Here is an 18,745-nt window from a genome sequence, read left to right as displayed (position 1 = left end):
TAGGAGGAAGGTCTTCTTTGAATCATTTTGAAACTATGCTATTAATCTTTTCCCCCAAATGTTTGAACTCCTCATTCTATGACTTGTGAATTTTAACATTTTTAGGTGGTTGAACTGCATTTTGTTTGATAGGCTCTCTTATATTTATAGCTTGCACTTCTTGAATTTTTTAGGGAGATTCCATCCAACTTTTGTTCGACCATTCATGGAGGTTCAATGCCACTTGATGAATTAACGTATATGCTTCATCTACACTATTGTCTAAAAAAGAATCTCTAGCTGATGAATCTAATAAACACTTATCTGAAAAATAAATTCCCCTAGAGAATATGTGCAGGGTCAACCATTTTTCCAAACCATGATGAGGGCACTGTCTTTGTAGACTCTTGAATCTGTCTCATGCTTCAAATAATGATTCTCCATATGCCTTAGCAAAATTTGTAATGCAATTCCTCATATAAATTGTTCTACTTGGAGGGAAAAAACTGATTCAGAAATTGCTTCTCCAATTATTTCCAACTTGTGATGCTTTGAGGACAAAGACAATATAACCAAGTCCTTGCATTATCCTTGATACTAAAAGCAAATGCCATAAATCTAACTACATCCGCTGACACTCCTTCACAGTTCACCATATCACAAAGCTCCAGAAATGTCTCAAGGTGTAGATAAGGACTTTCTGATACTTCTCCTCCAAATTTGTGACCTTGTATCATGAAAATTAACTCTGGGTCTAGTTGAAAACTTTCCGCTTTAATATGAGGCTGCACAATGGGAGATAAAAATCTTGCAGAAAAATTTCTTAAGGGTCTGCTTGACATGTTAGTGCTCATGGATATCTAAGAAAAATTATGAGAAAGAACAAAAATGAAGAATTAAAGACAAGAAATAAAATGCTATATAAAAAGCAAGAAAGAAAATGCAAAATTTAAATTGCAAGAAAGAAAGTGCATAATGAAAACAAGAAAGAAAATGTAAAAAGAAAAAGAAAAAAAATGTTTAGAGTAACTCATATGCTAATCAACTAATGTTAATCGAAAAAAATACCCAACAATGACGCACAAAACTTGTTACGCACCGCAAGTGTACGGTTACGTCGTCAATAATAAAAAGATATCGAATCCATAGGGAATGTTGATTAAGCACTAGTTAACTTCGCACGCCGAATTATCTTGACAATCTAAAGTTGTTAACAAACGCTAAAGAGAAAGAGAAGAGAAAAGAGAGAGAGTAGAGAGAGAGAATGAGCGTAGTGAATGGAGGATGAGAGATTCTAGGATTTTGATTTCCTTATAATGCTAGGTGATGTTACATAGATTGTTTAGTTTCAATCCTCTATGTTCATGCTCTTGTAGGAAGTTAGATTCATTGTCGACTCTCCCCTGCATAGGATAAATCAACATGATCTCTTACTCCATGTCCTATGCTACTAAATGGAAGTGATTCTTATGAAGTCCATTAGCGAGGCAGCCCTGTCACGACGCCCCTCGGTCATACAACACATAAACACACTAACACATAATAACGAAGAAATAGAAATAGAGATTACGCCTGATCCCCTACTTCCTTGTGGAGATTTGCTTCTCCTTTCAAGGTGATACCCTAGACGTCTGTTAGCGGGGCATCCCTATCATGATGCCCCTTGGTCATACGATCTAGTGTATCCCTTAAAGGATTAACAATTCTACACAAATATTTGATAAAACATGCAAAAGATATATATAAGCATTCACACACACACACATCATCAAACATGAACAAGGCATCAACAAGTCATTGAATAGAATCATGGTAAATCTACATAGTTTTACATCATCCATCACATTACAAATACTCCCTATATCCTAGATCTAGAGATCTACTCCATTGCAAGAGAATACAACCAAGAAACAAGACGTAAAACAATCTACAACACAAAATATAAGGAGAAGAGTAGAGAAAGCTTATCCATGTAGCACCGGTCTTCTTGGATGCAATCATTGCTCTGCAGGTGGACGGATCGGCGAAGGATGGAAGATCTAGGGTTCCCCCAAGGGGGAGAACCCTTCCCCAAGCAATGGGGAAGAGCCCCAAGCCAAAGATCCCCCAAGATAAGAGAAAAGGGGAAGAAAACCCCTTTTATAGGATAGGCACGGGCACCACACGGCCCATGACATGGCCGTGTGGCCTTCACATGGCCATGTGCACTTTCTTCTCTGGAGATGTGACACGGCCGTGTGGCTCACACGACCATGTTCTTTTTCTTCTCTACCAAAACCACACGGCCATGTGGATTCACACGGCGTGAAACATCTTGCTCTCTAGAAACATTGCATGGTCATGTGGCTCACACGACCATGGTCCATGTGGCTCACACGACCATGGGCCATGTGGCTCACACGGCTATGGGCCGTGTGGAGCTCAGACACCCCTTGCATGGCCCTTGGCATGGCTCTACATGGGTATGTCTCATTGCAACGTCTTTTACATTATCAAGATGGGGTTTTCTCTAGTTTAAGTCTTCCTCAAAGTTGTCGATCTTGGAGTTATCTACAAATTGGTATAAAGAACAGCCTAAAACTCCAACCGAGCACAAAGTTATGTCCATTTTACTTTTGGTCTGCAGTGTTAAAAATTTGCACACGACCTTAATTCACACGATCGTGTGACATTCACACGGCCTCAAACAATTAATCTAGGATCGATTGTCATTTATTCCTATTTTTAGGGTTTATAATATATAAATGGGGGTTTGAACTTTGAATATAAATCTAACAAAAGAAAAGCACAGCAAATAAGAAATTAATCTAATGCATAAATGAAACCCTAACTATGTGCCAATAATCAAATCACAACACATTGTCACCCTATGTGTGATTAAACCATCAACACACACTTAAATTAAATATGAAATAATGAAATGTAATTAAATATGATCTACAGTACCAATTAAAACCCTAACTTAAAACTACCCAACTAAACAATTAATCAAACACAAATTAAACACAATTAAACTTCAACAAGGTAATGAAATACTAAATGACTTGCTAAAAACATAACAACCTTCAAATCACTACAAGAAAAAAGCCTAACAACAATGGTTTTTCACCGTTGTCGTAGCCCATTTTGAACTGTTGTTAAAGGCCGTGTTATTAAAAGGGGTGCCCAAAGATAACAGTTTTTAACCGTTGTCTTTGAAGGCAAAGAAAACATTTTTACAACAGTGAAAAACTGTTGTCTTTTCCTTCAAAGACAACAGTTTTTCACCGTTGTCTTTGAGCGTCTACCTTTAATAACAGGGTCTTCAACAACAATTTTAAACTATCTACGACAATAGTGAAAAATCGTTGTCTTTTTTAGAAAAAAATAAAAAAAAATTAGTACACAATTTTCCAATATTATAAATCATTCAAAATACTAAATTTCATAATAAAATTTAATATACAATTTTCTAACATTCAAAAATAATATCTATAACATTCTGAAGAAATTTCATAAGCAACCAACAAAATGATAACACTATTAAAACAAAGGTAGAACAATATAACATAAGATTTTCTACTTAGATGTCGGTGAAGAGGAGGGATTGCAGCTCCTAGTGCTCCTTAATTTGTTAAAGTCTCTTCATTTTTTTAGCTTGTCGGCATTCTTCCCAATACTCTTGAGGACACTTAAAAAGAGCAGAATGAAATTATGCAATCCTGTGCACAAGAACTATGTAATTCTAAGTGGTGGATCATGTCTGTCACAAGTTCGCCACTATTTTTTTTACCATTATGCACAGATTGTAGACAAGCATGAAAATAAGCAGAACCATAAATATAAGCGAATAAAGGATACCTTTCAATCATCTAAATCTTCTTTTCTGGTTGGCCCGTCTCCTTTTCCTCTCTTCTTTTGTTAACTCTGCCTCTTCTTTGATGTTTCCTTTTTCATGAAAACTCTCCTCAGGGGCAAGCATAACCGCATCTGAGACGGCCAATGGAGCAACCTGCAAAACCATTGTATTTCAGTGACTCAAAACTATTTTTACCATAAACTAAAAGACAACTCCAAAAGATATTTTTACCTCTTCCATTGCTAGAGCAGGTACATTGACTTGTATAGACATGTCCTCAATAACCTACATCATAACTTATGGTCAATCAAGAAATAAATACTAAAAGAATTAAACACTTGATAAGCTTTATTACTAACCGGCTTTGGAGCAAAATGGAAGTGAGACAGCGCATCCAACTTTAAGGAAATCTTTTTTAATAGCATTGTTGCCTGCAGGCATAAAAGAAAAAGTGTATGAGAAAAGCTGAGAAGCTACACAAACAGCCAGATGTTATCGCAGATCAATACAATAGATCTAGTGGATCTGTATTATTAACAAATTCAGATTGCAGATATCCCAATGTCAGTTTTTTTTGGCTCTAAAGTAAAGTCATTATATGCATCAGTAAGAAAGACATTTATCGATAATATAATCTTCCATCAGGACTTCTGAGAAAGTTTCCCAGGCAAACAAACAGAAAGGAGGGAAAACCCAAAGAGCTTGAGAGGTTTCAATATAATTTCTCAATAGTGAGAATACAACAGTTGTAAGGAGCTTAAAGAAAATGCGTCGATGAAGACTTATAAACTGACACCTAAGACATACAAATTCTCATTCTCATCAGCCATCAATCACTAAACTATGATTACTATCCTACCAGCAACTGAAATTAGAAATTGAAAAAAATACAGATAATTTTGGTAAAAATAGCTACTAATTGCCAGGGTTCAGTTTGAATTTTTATGACAAAATATACCACATAGGAATAGTAAATAAGTGGACAAGTAAAATACCTCAATCTTAAGTTTATCAGAAGCAGAAAGAAGAGTTGGAGCTAGACCCGTCTTATGCGCATATTCTTCCTAAATTACAAAAAAAAAAGGAGAGAGAGAGAGAGAAGTGAGCATAGTCTATGTATCACGCATTAGCTGATTAATAAAAATGATTTGCATAAATGAAGCAGCGAACCTCATATATCTCGGCAAGCCCCTTCTTACTCTTATTTTCATCCTATTAAAAAGTCCATTATGACATTGTTCCCACTTAGAAGTGTTCAATTTATATATCTTAATGTTGCCAAATTTAGACAGAACAAGAAAATTACCATCTCTTTGGTCTCCTTAGGGGGTTTAGATGGCAAGATAGGTGCTCTTTCAACGTCATCAAAATGACCCTGGAAGCAATCATAAACTTGAATTAGATTGTCTGATGATGGCACAAAAATAGTATCCACAATCCTGGAACTGACACTGATTGACTAGACTTAAACTGAATCTTTTATTATTAATTTAAAAATAAAGATGAACGCTAAGACTAGGTATGCACAATGACCGGTTAGCCAGATTGGATAGTTCATCTGCTAAGAAAATTACCATCAACAGAGGATAAATACTTTTGTAAACGAAAGTCCAAGAATAAAAGGTTGTAAAGATAATTACTTAACACTTCTGTTAGATAAAAAAATAGAAATTAATTCCATAAGTTTGCCTAAACATAATGCTAGAGCACCGAGAAATGCACTTCCTAAATGTTGTTAAATTGTAAAATGAGTGATTTCAGCAAATAAACCTACTCCTGACAAACTATATGTATTATCACACATTTTCAGTAAAAATCTTACAACAACTAGCACATTTTCATAGCTTCTTAAAATTCAAATTTTGTTGGTTTTGACTCTTTTTTGTTTTTGCTTTTCTGCAAATGTATTTTGCTTAAATTTTCCTTTTCAGAATAAAATTTACTAATAATGAATTCATTTATAGGTATTGACTCTGCTGAATTTTTGTATTTGTTTGTTAAATTGCACCCCTTTACATAAACAAACAATTTTTATGGGTCTACTATCTATTTCCAGATCTAATTCAACTAGTTGTGTGTTCTTCATTCTTTCCTTCATGATATTGACAAATGTAGAGATTAAACTTTAGTATGTGAAAATTTTCTCTATTCTCTAGTTTTAATCTTTGATTTCTTAAATTTGAAAATTGTATTAATAGTTTTTATTTTTCATAGAAGATGATTGATTTTATGCGGACAGCAACAGCATGGGCATTCCACTACTGTTATTTCCTAGAATTGGTTGTTCTATGTTGCCATAAACTCTTTACAGCCAGTATATCCCTGCCACTATTTTTCTCCATTAAAGTAAAATATAACAGTTCGATAATGTGGAGAAAAGTTATGATGGAGCAAAATTCGAGAATTATCCCTCAGAGTAAGAAGACGGTAGGAACCTGAAAAGTGACAAAGGCGAGGCCACGGAAGTTTCCAGAGTCTGGGAATCAAGAGAGCTGAAGCTGAGCGACGGGACCGATGTCCTTGAACAAGTCCCTGATTTGTTTTTCAGTCGCGGAGTAGGCCATACCGCTGACTACCACCTTGGTAAGTTCATGAGATTCGGTACCTTCTTCCGGCACCACCGCCTTCTCCCCAACGGTCCACTGAAACTGCTCGTCTTCACTCGCTTGTTCGGCGTCGTCGACAGGGACGAGCAGTGGCTGCCCCCATTTGTCTTTCTTAACCTTTGCTTTCTTTGCCTTCTTGTTCGTCTTTCTAGGCTCCTCCGTACCAGCGTCCGCTTTCGTGCCTGCCGCGAGGAGGAGGTGGCGAGGCCGAAAGTTGGGCGACGAAGAGGGCGGTGAGGAAGGAGGCAGCGAAGAGGGTGGTGAGGAGGGAGGCGGCGAAGAGGGAGGCCGCGAAGAGGGCGGTGAGGAGGGAGGCGGCGAGGGAGGCGGCGAAGAGGGTGGTGAGGAGGGAGGCGACGAAGAGGGCGGTGAGGAGGAGGCGGCGAAGAGTAGGGTTTTGGGAAAGAGACAGAAAAAAACAAGGCGTAAACAACACTTAATAGACAGAAAAATGAGAAAAAGTGGCGAAAGAAAAAATAATCGCATTCAACAACACTTAATAGACAACGGTTTTTAAAAACCGTTGTCGTAATCCCAAAAAAGTGCAAATAGACAACAGTTTTAAAAAACTGTTGTCGTACCCTTTAAAAATCGTTGTCGTATCCCCAAAAAAAACATAAATAGACAACGGTTTTTTAAAACCGTTGTCATAGGCCAAAAAAATTACTAAAAGACAACATTTTTTGTTAAAACCGTTGTTAAAAGGCAAAAGACAACAGTTTGGTATAAAACCGTTGTCGTTTGAGTGTTGTTGAATGACGTTTTTCTTGTAGTGAATGAATCTATTCTAAGATAATAAAAATAGTAACAAAATGAAATAAACCCTAACCGATCCATTCTCACAACCAATTCCACAAGTTCCACACTCTTGCCGTCACACAAGAGTGCCAAAGTCGAGAACACCCAACTTGGACCTCAATGAAGACTCTCAATGGCGTATCAGTTCAAGGATTGCTCAGCATAGCAGACGGACCACCCTCGACACGCTGGAAACAACCCTAAACCCAAAAATGGCCGAAATTCTAGATTTCTACAACCAAGAATCTCTGGATCTGGAATGGAAGCTACGGATTGCGGATTGTGGTTGGATGAAGCTCAGGAACACCGGAGGACCACCTCCAAATGACGCTGATGGGAATCGGAGTCGCCGATTGAAAGAACACCTCAAATCGGCGCTGGAATAGAGAAGATCTGGGAGAAGAATTCAGCCGGAGGAAACACCCAACGGCGGTTCCAGATAATCGGGATGACGATGCCGTGAATCTCTACAATGAGGTTGAAGCTCGAGAGGTTGATTGGAGAAGGAATCGAGGCCGAAATTCAGAAGAAGTCGCACGCCGGGACGAAGTTGCATGCTGTGGAGGATTGACGCTGGGAAACACTGTAGCTTCTGTGTTTTAAATCAGATCCAGATCTGAACGGACGGCTGGGATGTTTCGGAGCTAAATCAACGGTGAAAGTTTGCGTAAAATCCGATCCGGAGGTACTGATCTTGAGCTAGGGTCGGGATCTACGCTCCCTTAGGTTGGATCGACCAGATCTTCATTGGATGATTCAGATCTGCCCAATCTTTGATGAACGGTCTAGATTAATTTGGGCTTGATCAAAGGTTGTATGAACTCAGATCTGAATCAAAACCTCTAGATCTTCATCTATGACTGAGATCTCCTCCTCATTAGGTTGGATGGGCCAGAACTTCAATGGATGACTCAGATCTGCTTGATTGTAGATGAGTGGTCCAACTAACTCCAAGGTTTGATTGTCTCGTTTAAACTCCGATTCGAGCCCAATTTCGATTTGAATAGATCCAAATCCACGATCCTTTGATGCCTACAAAATAAAAATCAAATATTAGTATCAAATAACACCAAAAATAAGATAATTTGCAATTAAGCCCAAAATAAAGACAATGCATGAAATGCGATGCAAATCTATGTTTTATCTATGAACATAGCATCAAACCATGCATAAATGAATCAAAATAATACAGTAAAATCATGATTATCAAATCCCCCACACTTAGTCTTGAACGTCCCATGCAAGTAAAGAAAACTAAAAATCATCTCCACAAAAATTTTCTTGCAATACCCAGAAGATAGTAAAAAGAATCTAACTAAGACCATCTAAAGATCACAAACAATCATGAATACAATCTAAACAATAATTAGTAGGTATGGTAGTTTCAATCCAAATGAAAAATTAAGTAAGTTGCAATCTCACAAGGGATTTACCTATTCTAGCTCTCACACTCAAAAATGTGTATAAGTGGAGCTCACTCAATGCAACTCACAACATTTCACTACCATAAGCTTGCTTATTTTCAAAAGGATTTTTATCAACAAGAATCGAAATGGAATCACAAAGAACAATGAAAGTGAATGAAATGGCAAAAGAAAAGACATTACTGAAGAAAATGAGAGAATGAGAGTATTGGAGGAATATACTTGATAAGTTGACCATTTTGATGTGAAAAGAGATGAATACCATTTGTCGTTACCAATTCAAAAGATCAAGCTAACCTCCCCTTCAATTTGATAGCTAACATAGAATCTTAATACTCTATCTTCACACTTGATACACTTAGTCTTTGCCAAATTCCTGCACTAACTTTTTTTTTCATTGTTTTTCTCTGTTTTCACTGTATTTCCACTTCAATTTCAGCTTTCTTGAAGCTAAAACAATCTCACATCAACTTGTGAATAAATTAAGGGAAATTAATAAATTAAAGGAGTATCAAATTTAGGGAGAGGTTCACATCTTTTTATATTTAATTAAAAATTATTCCCTTAAGTCTTTTTAATTTCTTAGATTTTTTAAATTTCCCTTTAAAATTTCTTTAGAAAATCCTACCTCAATTTAAAAAAAAATTAGCAAATGTTTTCAAAATTTTATGTCAGGTTCAGGGGGAGGATTAATTATTTTCATATTTATTTTTCCTTTACTAAAATATTTTGAAATTAGCTTTCAAAATATGTCAAATCTGACTAAAAATATTTTAAATCTGTCAAAAATTTTATGCCAGGTTCAGGGGAAGGACTAAAAATATGTCAAATGCTTTCTTAAAAATATTTTAAATATGTTTAACAAATCTAACTTATCTTTGTAAAATCTAATTTGATAAACTTGGTTTTGAAAATCTTACTTTTACAAAATTGTCTTTATAAAACTTATGTTTAAAAGGGTGATTTAACTGTACAATCTTATTTTTAAAATTTCAAGAATTGGATCTAGCTTTAAAGTTTGATTTGAAAATTAAACTTCACTTCATTTTGAAAATCTGGATTTTACAAAAAGAGTATTTCTAAAATTCCTATTAATTCAATTTCAAAAATCTTCCTTTTATAAGATATCCTTGTGAAACTTATGTTTCAAAACTTAGCTATTTTTCAAAATTAGCTAGTTTTCAAACTTAGCTATTTATCAAAAAGTTAAAAAAAAATTGTATATATTTTTTAACTCCCCTAAAATTAATCTGACTTATGCTTGTATTTTTTTCATGATTACTTGATCCATGCTTGTATTTGATGAATAACAAAGGGGGAGGGTTAGGTGTGGTTAAGTTAGCTAAACCAAATTGAAAATACAAACTAACTTAAAAATCCTATAAATGCATGGTTTTTTACTTGCATTTTATACTAACTTAAACAAGTTATCATTCCATCAAAAAGGGGGTGATTTTTAGTGCGATTAGCACTAACGGTCTAACCCAAGTTTTGATGAATGACAAATTAGGTTAAGTTAGGTTTGTCGTTGTTTAACACTCTGATCGAGTGTGCAGGCGAAGTCCAGATAGGTCGTCGGGCTGACCGGATGTCTGGCACGAAGCCTAGCTAGGTCAACGGGCCGACCGGATAGCTGGCACGAAATCCAAACGGGTCGACGGGCTGACCAGATGTTTGGCATGAAGTCCAGCTAGGTCAACGGGCTGACTGGATAGCTGGCACGAAGTCCAGACGGGTCGAAGGGCTGATCGGACGTCTGGCAGGTAAGAAAAGGTAAGTCACTGGAGGGGAGTGACTGTGAGAACGCGTTCCCGGGAAGAGAACTTAGGCGCCGATCCGACTTAGAACTATTTTGGAACTCTAAGTCAAGATCTTGACTAGATTCTGGTCTCGGAGAAATGAAATCTAATTAATACTCTTTTTGTCAAATTATAAACTATGATAACACTTTGTTTTGCAAGATATACATTGCCTCGGACTAACCATGTCTTGCAGGAGGACTTTCTGGAGAAAGGTGGCCTGGGCTCCCGGAGGCAAAATTTATCCAGTTCGCTGGGTCGACACGTGGAGCTCGCTAGTTGGGTCGGCTATGTCACACCAAGGCGCCCCGAAGGGCTGTGGGTGCCCCGAGCATCCTATAAAAGGAAGGTTAGGGGTGGAGATTCAGATACAACTCAGAACTCTCAGACTGCTCTCTTGTGCTCTTGCGACGTTGCAAAGCTACTCCGACTATGCACTGTTTTCTTTTCCTTTTTTCGGTATTATTATTTATATTAGCATTCATGTACTCAATTTGTATTCAATATTTGAATTGCTAGTGAATTGCCCAACGAAAGTACTCAACGAGTACGGACCTTAGAGTAGGAGTCGACATAGTCTCCAAACCAAGTAAAAACGAATCTGTGTTAGCCTTATCTCTTTTCGCTTATATTTTCCGCTGCGCTTAACTCTTTTCGACGTTTTTTAAATCGATATTTACCCCCTCTATTGAAAAATCATGATCCAACATTCATATGTACTTCATTAAGTTTATGAAATTCAAATCTGATCGAATTTTAGTTTTATTCCCACCCATTTATTGTGTGTACCTCTGACACTTATCAGAATATCGCGAGAACAATTTTCATTCTATTGGGTCCTTTACCAATGCAAATCGAAAAATGCATTTTTTGAGTATAAAATTCTTTCCAAGTCACGCCTCTCATTAATTTTCCTCTATGAGCAAGCGCCACATGTTCACTCTACACATGCTCTTCTACGTCTGTTGATGTTCTTTACCTTGTAAATCACATAACGTATTTTAATTGTCACAAATCAACGATCACCCTTGCACAAGCCGTTTTAATCTAACGGTGATGGCCAAACTTCTTTTTATAAAACTATAAACAACACTCGACCCTTTATCATTTGCCCCTTACACTCCGCTTCAATCCTCTTCCGGCGATCTCTCCTCCTCCACCTTCTCTTCTACTTCTTCCTTTTCGATCTTCAAATGAACCCAGTAAGTCTCTCACCCCTTGGTTAACATTTACTATATTCTATCATGGTCGAAGAATCCTTTACCACGTGGTATACCTCCACCTCCTCGAGCTCCGATGCTTCTGATCAAGCTCTTCTTTATTCCAAATATGGAATACCCCTTAACTATCAAATTTGTCTTTCTTCTTCGGATGAACTCCTTCATCTTCCCCCCGATGACCACCTCACCTTTTTCTTTGATCAAGTGGTAGCTAGCTTGTGCTTCCCCGTTCATCCCTTCCTATGGAAGTAAGTCAATATTTTCATATCCCCTTCCAGCAATTTATCCCAAATGCTTTCCGATATATGTGTGGGATGTACATGTTATTCCATCTATTCATCATTCTTCCCACTCCTCACAATTTTTACCTATTTGGCTATCCCAAAAAATCATAACCTTGAACTTTTCTTTTTTAATCCCTTCTAAAAGTAATATAATTTTCTTTGAAGATATGTTGTCCTCAATCAAGAGCTGGAAGTCACATTTCTTCTTTTTGAGAATGCCCGATCCACCCACTTGGTCCACCTCGTGGCAATTCTTTTCCTCCTCTCCCAGATTCTATAAAATTTAAACAATATCCCATTTTCATTTCTTATCTCCCTAAACTGAGTGAACAAAGGTTCAAGATTCACCGTTAGCTATAGGACAAATTCTTGTATCTTTTTTTATTGAGCCCTGTTTAAAAAAATTACAATGTTCTTTTGCTAAGTTTTGAACAACTTAACCTTTATGTTATCACTAATTGAGATGCTTTTTCTTATTTGCAGTGTAATCTGTCTTAAGAGCTTTGGTTAAAAAATAGATTGTCATCTCTAAGGAGGAACTGCGTGTTGGAGCAATCCTAATGGTCCGTGCGACGGTATTTTGGTGTTTGGCCAAAGGGTTTAAGTTAAGATTACCCTCATTATTTGATATGTGTATGTGAGTGTATAAGTTTGTAGGATACACATATGACTCAGTTTGAAGAATTTGGGTCTGGTGAAAGATGGCATTGAGACAAGCCGCAGGCTTGAATGAATCCAAGGGATGAGAGCCAAATGAAGATGGCTTGAAGGCAAGAGCCGAGGTAAGTGACTTCGATGCATATGCAAAGGATGGCATTGGGACAAGGTGCGGACTTGGATGCATCCGAGGGATGAAAGCCAAAGGAAGTAAGCTTGAAGGCAAGAGGTCAAAACTGTGAAGAAGAGTCAAGTGAGTCGTGAGGGTCCAAGTGCTGAGAGAAATGTACTCGGGATGGGAAACCCTAGGTTTAGGATTGTACCAGTCGACTGATACTGGGATCTATCGACTAGTAGTGAGCACAGAGAGCTTTTGTACCCGAAACGGCTGGGATCAGTTGATAGGTCCATAGAGCAGTCGATCGGTAGAGAGTCGTTGAGAGAATCGTTGGGCTAGCACCAGTCGACTAGTGCAAGGACTAATCAACTAGTAATGGTAAAATAGTAGGATTGTTTTCTTCCAAACTCTATAAGAAAGAGATTGGGATAACCGACCAAAGTGACAAAATTTGACTTGGTTAAAGTCTAATTAGTAGTCTACTAGTGCTCAAGATTTCCCTTTTGTCCAAGTGATCCTTGGTGAGTGTTGTGGTGAGGTTTCTCCACCCACAAGGAGGTTTGAGCTAGCTAGAGTTTCTAGGGACTAATCCATCGATTGATTGAGGGATCGCCCACCTTACGGACAATCATGGAGTAGGAGCAAGTTATCTCCAAACCACGTTACATCGACGCGTATTGGTTTGCATTCTTTCCTTTAATATTTAGCTTTCGTAATTGTATTTGTATTATTATATTTCCGCTTGTGCAACTAACAAATACATAGGAAGCCATCGAATTGGGGGCGACGTCTATCTAACCCCCTTTTAGCCAGCCGCAAGATCCTCCTACAATTGGTATCAGAGCGAGGACGCTCTCCATTGGACTAACCGCCAAGGAACTAAAGATGACCGGCTTGATAAATCCATCGAAGTATGAAGGAGGAAGCTTATGGGGCATCACCTTTTCGATGGTAAAGATAAAGAACTTTTTCGAGATGGATTGAGACACAATGATGGTGGTGGAAGAGTCATTTGAAGTCCCGAAGGACAAGAAAGGGAAGAAGCTCCGACCATGAGACGGAGGAGTAAACCTCATGATCGGAGGCAAACTCAAAGGTAATAGCAATTTTAATTGATATTTTTTCTCCTAATGTGATAAGTGATGTAGGTGAATACAAGAATCCCCATGATTTGTGGAGCAAAGTAAAGAAAGTTTGTCACATCCCGGGGGAGTCCCTGCTAGAAGAAATTTCAGCAGCATCTCCCCTATACGAGTGACAATCTGAAACTTGACTACATAGCCCTCAGGACCCCTCAATCCTCAGCCAACAAGACTGGAACATATACAATACTATAAAGAAAAAATCCACGCAGTTTATAATAAATCATCCTCCAGCTGACTACACAACAAATCACAATACGTAGTTTATTTTACAACCTACTCCACTACTCGAGGAAAACACAACCCACAACAAAAAACCATCGCAGCAAAAAACAAGGGTAGTAGACCAAAACATGATGTAAAATCCATGAGTACAAGATCTACACATCACAACTATGTAGATCACAAAACAAGGAAACAAAGTTTGAAAGTAAAAAAAAATAAATCTACACGAGGTGGGGACTAGCGACTGGAACCTCCTAACAGCCTCAACCTAAAATAGAAATAAAGCAATGGGGTGAGTTCAATGAACTCAACGGGTATCAAGCTGACATGCATAGTAAGCTATATCTAACAGTAATAATCATGGAGTATAGTCTCCTGATCAATAAGAGGAAATGCGAAAACTAAACAAGAAAAGAAGTTGGACTCACCAGGACCTCTTATTCAGATATAAGAGTCATTAGACCAAATACCTTATATCTCTTATATGCATGTCAATCATATGCAACAATAAAAATGTAGCATCTAAAATGCAGCAATCACAAGCAATAAATGCAATCCATGTATATGATGCAAATGACATAATCACCCCTGATGCCAATCATCCATCTCATACACGATGGTTAGACCGAGTGGATAGGACTATGACAACTGTGCACTCTGCCATCACTACTCCTGAGTGACCGAGTGGATAGGATGCTGTCAGAGTACACCTATCCTCCTATCCCAAATCATAGTAGGGGAGAACAATGCTTTCATATGCCAGTGTCATAGTCAAGGGGAGGGATCCCTGTCTGCTACCACACTGCAATCACACTACCCATGAGCAAACCAGCGGAGCCCTGACAGAGCAAACTGCCACAGCACACCCTGCCTAATATACCACTAACCTGTAAGTGGTTGTGTGTGTAGATCTATGTAACTGGCTATGTACTCAACAATAATGGAGCCGATAATCGCTCAGCATGCAATAGTTCAATATGGTGCGTGACACTAGGCATATAAATCCTGAAAAATAGCAGCCTCCTTATAATGTGTACCAGAAAGGAAATCAAGTCCAAATCAATGATCTAGTTACACATGCCAGATAGTTTCCTAGGTACACATGCCAAGTAGTAAACCTAGGTGCATATACCAACTAATAAACAAGATACACATGCCAAGTATAAACTAGTAGCTAGACCTGTATCCGGTAATGCATTGTATGTCACTACATAAGTACACAATGCAAGAACAGAAGGACATAATCATAAATGCATAACAAATAAAAGTATGGACATACTACGGGTATTAAGTAGTGACATACTAAGTAGATATAAACATAATTATTACTACTTGTTAAAACGTACTAAGAATATCAGAATAACAATATCAAAAAGATAAGTCAAAGGTACCCGCCTCAAAAATGGAGATTGTATCAGATAGATCCCATGTCGTAACTAAAGGTCCTGTAACAACATGCATATAATTAATCCACTCTAACTAGGATTTACTATAAGCATAATCAATCACAACAAACTTAAATCTGTTGGTTGGTCCTAGAAAGATCGTACCAGTTCCACTATACAAAAATTTTGTACAAGTGTCGAACATTTCCTAAACAACCTATTGTGTTCGTTAGATGTTAAATTAGGAATCGCAAACGGAACTTAACATTATTGATTCCAAATTTAACTTATCTGTTCTTAATAGTTTTGATTTGGATCGTAAGCGGAACTTAACACTATTGATCCAAATCCACCTATGTTATAAAGTTAATTAAATATTTATTTCTAAAATCGGCTCCCAGGTCAAACATGGTGAGGCACTAGGCCTTCTTGGGTATCAGATCATCCACCACTACCTCGACAAAGCCTTTAATAGAAATTCAATATTTAATTTCCTAAAATAACATTAGGTTTAACGGAAAAGAACAATCGAATCACAAATTCGAAAAATAAAAAAAAAACACAACTCGAATTATAAATTCGAAAAATAGAATCTAATGCCTCTTGTGTTTAGAATTCTTACAAAGAAAAATAACTAGCATGATGTGAAATATAATCACTAGTTATACTTTTCCTTTGTATGCTAATAACCTCGAGATCTTCTGTCGTATTCCTCGCCTAGCCTTGGACGTCGTGTGGGCGACGATCCTCCAAGATGAACACCACCCAAAAGCCTTCTTCCTCCTTCTCTAGAATTCGGCCACCACCACCACCAAGGAGCAAAAGAGAGCAAGGGAAAGGGAAGGGGAGAGATCCGGCCACAAGAGAGAGAACACAAGCAAGCGAATAAGAGATGATGTAATCCCTACTTCTCCTCTTCTTCTCCTTCTCTTTGTATCTGGCCACACCAATCAACCACAAGAGGTGGCCGGCCCTAGCATGAAGGGAAGCAAGGGCCGACCCTTAGAAGAAGAGTAGAGAGAAGAGAGAAAAAGAATAGCTTACTCATGAGGTCTCTCCTCCCCTTCTTTTATAATACTTGCCCAAGGCAAATAAGGAAAGACTTTTATAAAAAATTAAAATCTTCCTCTTGTTTTTCCTTTTTCCTTTTTATTTTTCCATTTCTTTCCTCTTGATTGATTTAATCATCAATCATGGATTGATTGGATGATTTGGCCGGCCCCTTGCTTGGGCACCAAGCAAGGGTGGCCGACCCCTTAAAAGGAAGGAAATACTTTTGTAAAAATTTTATAAGCAAAGAAAAAGTTCTTATAAAATTTTAAAAGTTCTCTTTTTAATTTCCTAATGTGGATGTTAAAAAAGGAAAGTTTTAAAATTAAAACCAAGTTTTAAAATTTAAAACTTCTCTTCTAAAATTTCCTTTTTTAACATGGTTACAAAAATAGAAAATTTTCAAATTTAAAACTTCTCTTCCTTTTTTCTTAAAACCATGAGGATGGTTAAAAAAGGAAAGTATTAAAACTTTTAAACTTTATTTTAAACCATGTGGCCTAATTCAAATAAGGAAAGTTTTATATTTTAAAATATCTCTTATAAAACTTGTAGTTTTCTACAAAGAGAAGATTTTAAAAATTCCAAACACCTCTCCTATTTGAATTTATTATGGCCGGACCCTTCTTGCTTGGGCACCAAGCAAGAGGCCGACCCTATTGAGGAGGAAGTGGCCGGCCACATGGCTTGATCACCAAGCCATGGGTCGGCCCTCTCTTGGACACCAAGATGAGCTTTTCCATGAGTGGAATTATGGCATTTATGAGGCTACGATAGGGACCTAGAGGAGAAATTGGTTTTGGCCTTCCGATGAGCTTGAGTATCCCGTGTTCGCCCCGAACACACAACTCAAGTTCATTAATAATAACTCATTCCACTAGAGAGTTATTATTGCACTACCGCACCAATCCTAAATTACATTATGGGCTCCTTTTTATCATGAGTGTGTTTGTCTCCCTGTGTTTACAATATCGAATGTCCACTAATTAATTGAGTTACTGACAACTCATTTTAATTGATGCCTTATTCCAAGAGTAGTACCACTCAACTTCATTGTCATGTCAGACTAAGTCCACTTGCAGGGTTTAACATGACAATCCTTATGAGCTCCTCTTGGGGGCATTCTCAACCTAGATGACTAGGACACAGTTTCCTTCTATAATCAATAACACACACTATAAGTAATATCATTTCCCAACTTATCGAGCCTTTTGATTTATCGAGTTAAATCTCATCCTTTGATAAGTTAAAGAAATAAATACTAAATATATATACTTGTTATTATATTAGGATTAAGAGCACATACTTTCATTATAACTAAGGTCTAGTTCTTTTAATAAGTCAGTATAAAAAGAACTTACCTAAATGGTCCTACTCAATACACTCAGAGTGTACTAGTATAATTTATTTGTCAAAATAAATTAATACCTAATTACACTATGACTATTCCAATGGTTTGTTCTTTTCCATCTTAGTCGTGAGCTACTGTTTATAATTTATAAGGAATTGATAACATAATTTTCTATGTGTGACACCACACACCATGTTATCTACAATATAAATCAATTGAACAACTACACTTAGTATATAAATGTAGATATTGACCAATGTGATTCTTTTTATTTTAAATATAAATGTTTACAAAAAGCAAGGCTTTTAGTATACACTCTAACAATCTCCCACTTATATTAAAAGACTAAGCTGCCATTTCTGCTGTCATACATCTTATTCCCAACCCTTCAACTTGCCCATCAAAAGCTCTTGCCTTAAGGGCCTTAGTGAAAGGATCTCTCAGGTTATCATCTGATGCAATCTAGGCGGCAACAACTTCTCCTCGTTATACGATGTCTCGTATTGGGTTGTACTTGCGCTCTATTGTGTTTACTTGCCTTATGAACTTATGGTTCCTTCGAGTTTGCTATAGCACCACTATTATTACAAAAATTGTAATAATTTTAGATAAACCAGAAATCATGTCTAAGTCCATCATGAAGTTTCTGAGCCATATAACTTTTGTGGCTACCTTAGAGGCTGCCACATACTCAGCTTCTATGGTAGAGTTTGCTTAACACTCCTCCATAGATATGACATCACCTATAAAAGTAAACACAAAAACCCCGAGGTCGTCTTACTATTGTCCTAATCTGATTGGAAGTCAAAATCCGTGTAACTCACAGGGATTAAATCATCTGCCTAGTAAACTAGCATATAATCTCTAGT

The 18,745-nt window shown here is 37.3% G+C and overlaps 1 protein-coding gene and 1 non-coding gene across 2 annotated transcripts in view; one reads left to right on the top strand and one right to left on the bottom strand.

The window, feature by feature from the left end:
• The first annotated feature begins 353 nt into the window (after positions 1–353).
• Positions 354–459, top strand: LOC121968805. The gene has a single exon (XR_006108341.1). It is a non-coding gene; the product is annotated as a small nucleolar RNA R71 (small nucleolar RNA).
• Positions 460–3,825: 3,366 nt separating this feature from the next.
• Positions 3,826–18,745, bottom strand: part of LOC122054869 (U3 small nucleolar ribonucleoprotein protein MPP10-like) — a 118,012-nt gene continuing 103,092 nt past the window's right edge. Inside the window, exons 2-7 of the mRNA XM_042616294.1 lie at positions 5,124–5,192; positions 4,988–5,029; positions 4,813–4,881; positions 4,177–4,248; positions 4,049–4,102; positions 3,826–3,970 (exon numbers count right to left, since the gene is read on the bottom strand). Of these exons, the coding sequence (XP_042472228.1) occupies positions 3,827–3,970; positions 4,049–4,102; positions 4,177–4,248; positions 4,813–4,881; positions 4,988–5,029; positions 5,124–5,192 (450 nt within the window). The 3' untranslated portion in view covers position 3,826. The remainder of the gene's footprint in view (positions 3,971–4,048; positions 4,103–4,176; positions 4,249–4,812; positions 4,882–4,987; positions 5,030–5,123; positions 5,193–18,745) is intronic.

This window comes from Zingiber officinale, chromosome 3B, assembly GCF_018446385.1.
Source record: "Zingiber officinale cultivar Zhangliang chromosome 3B, Zo_v1.1, whole genome shotgun sequence".
Classification (NCBI taxonomy): Eukaryota; Viridiplantae; Streptophyta; class Magnoliopsida; order Zingiberales; family Zingiberaceae; genus Zingiber; species Zingiber officinale.
Note: the sequence above shows the minus strand (reverse complement) of the source record. Positions and strands in the feature narration are given on the sequence as shown.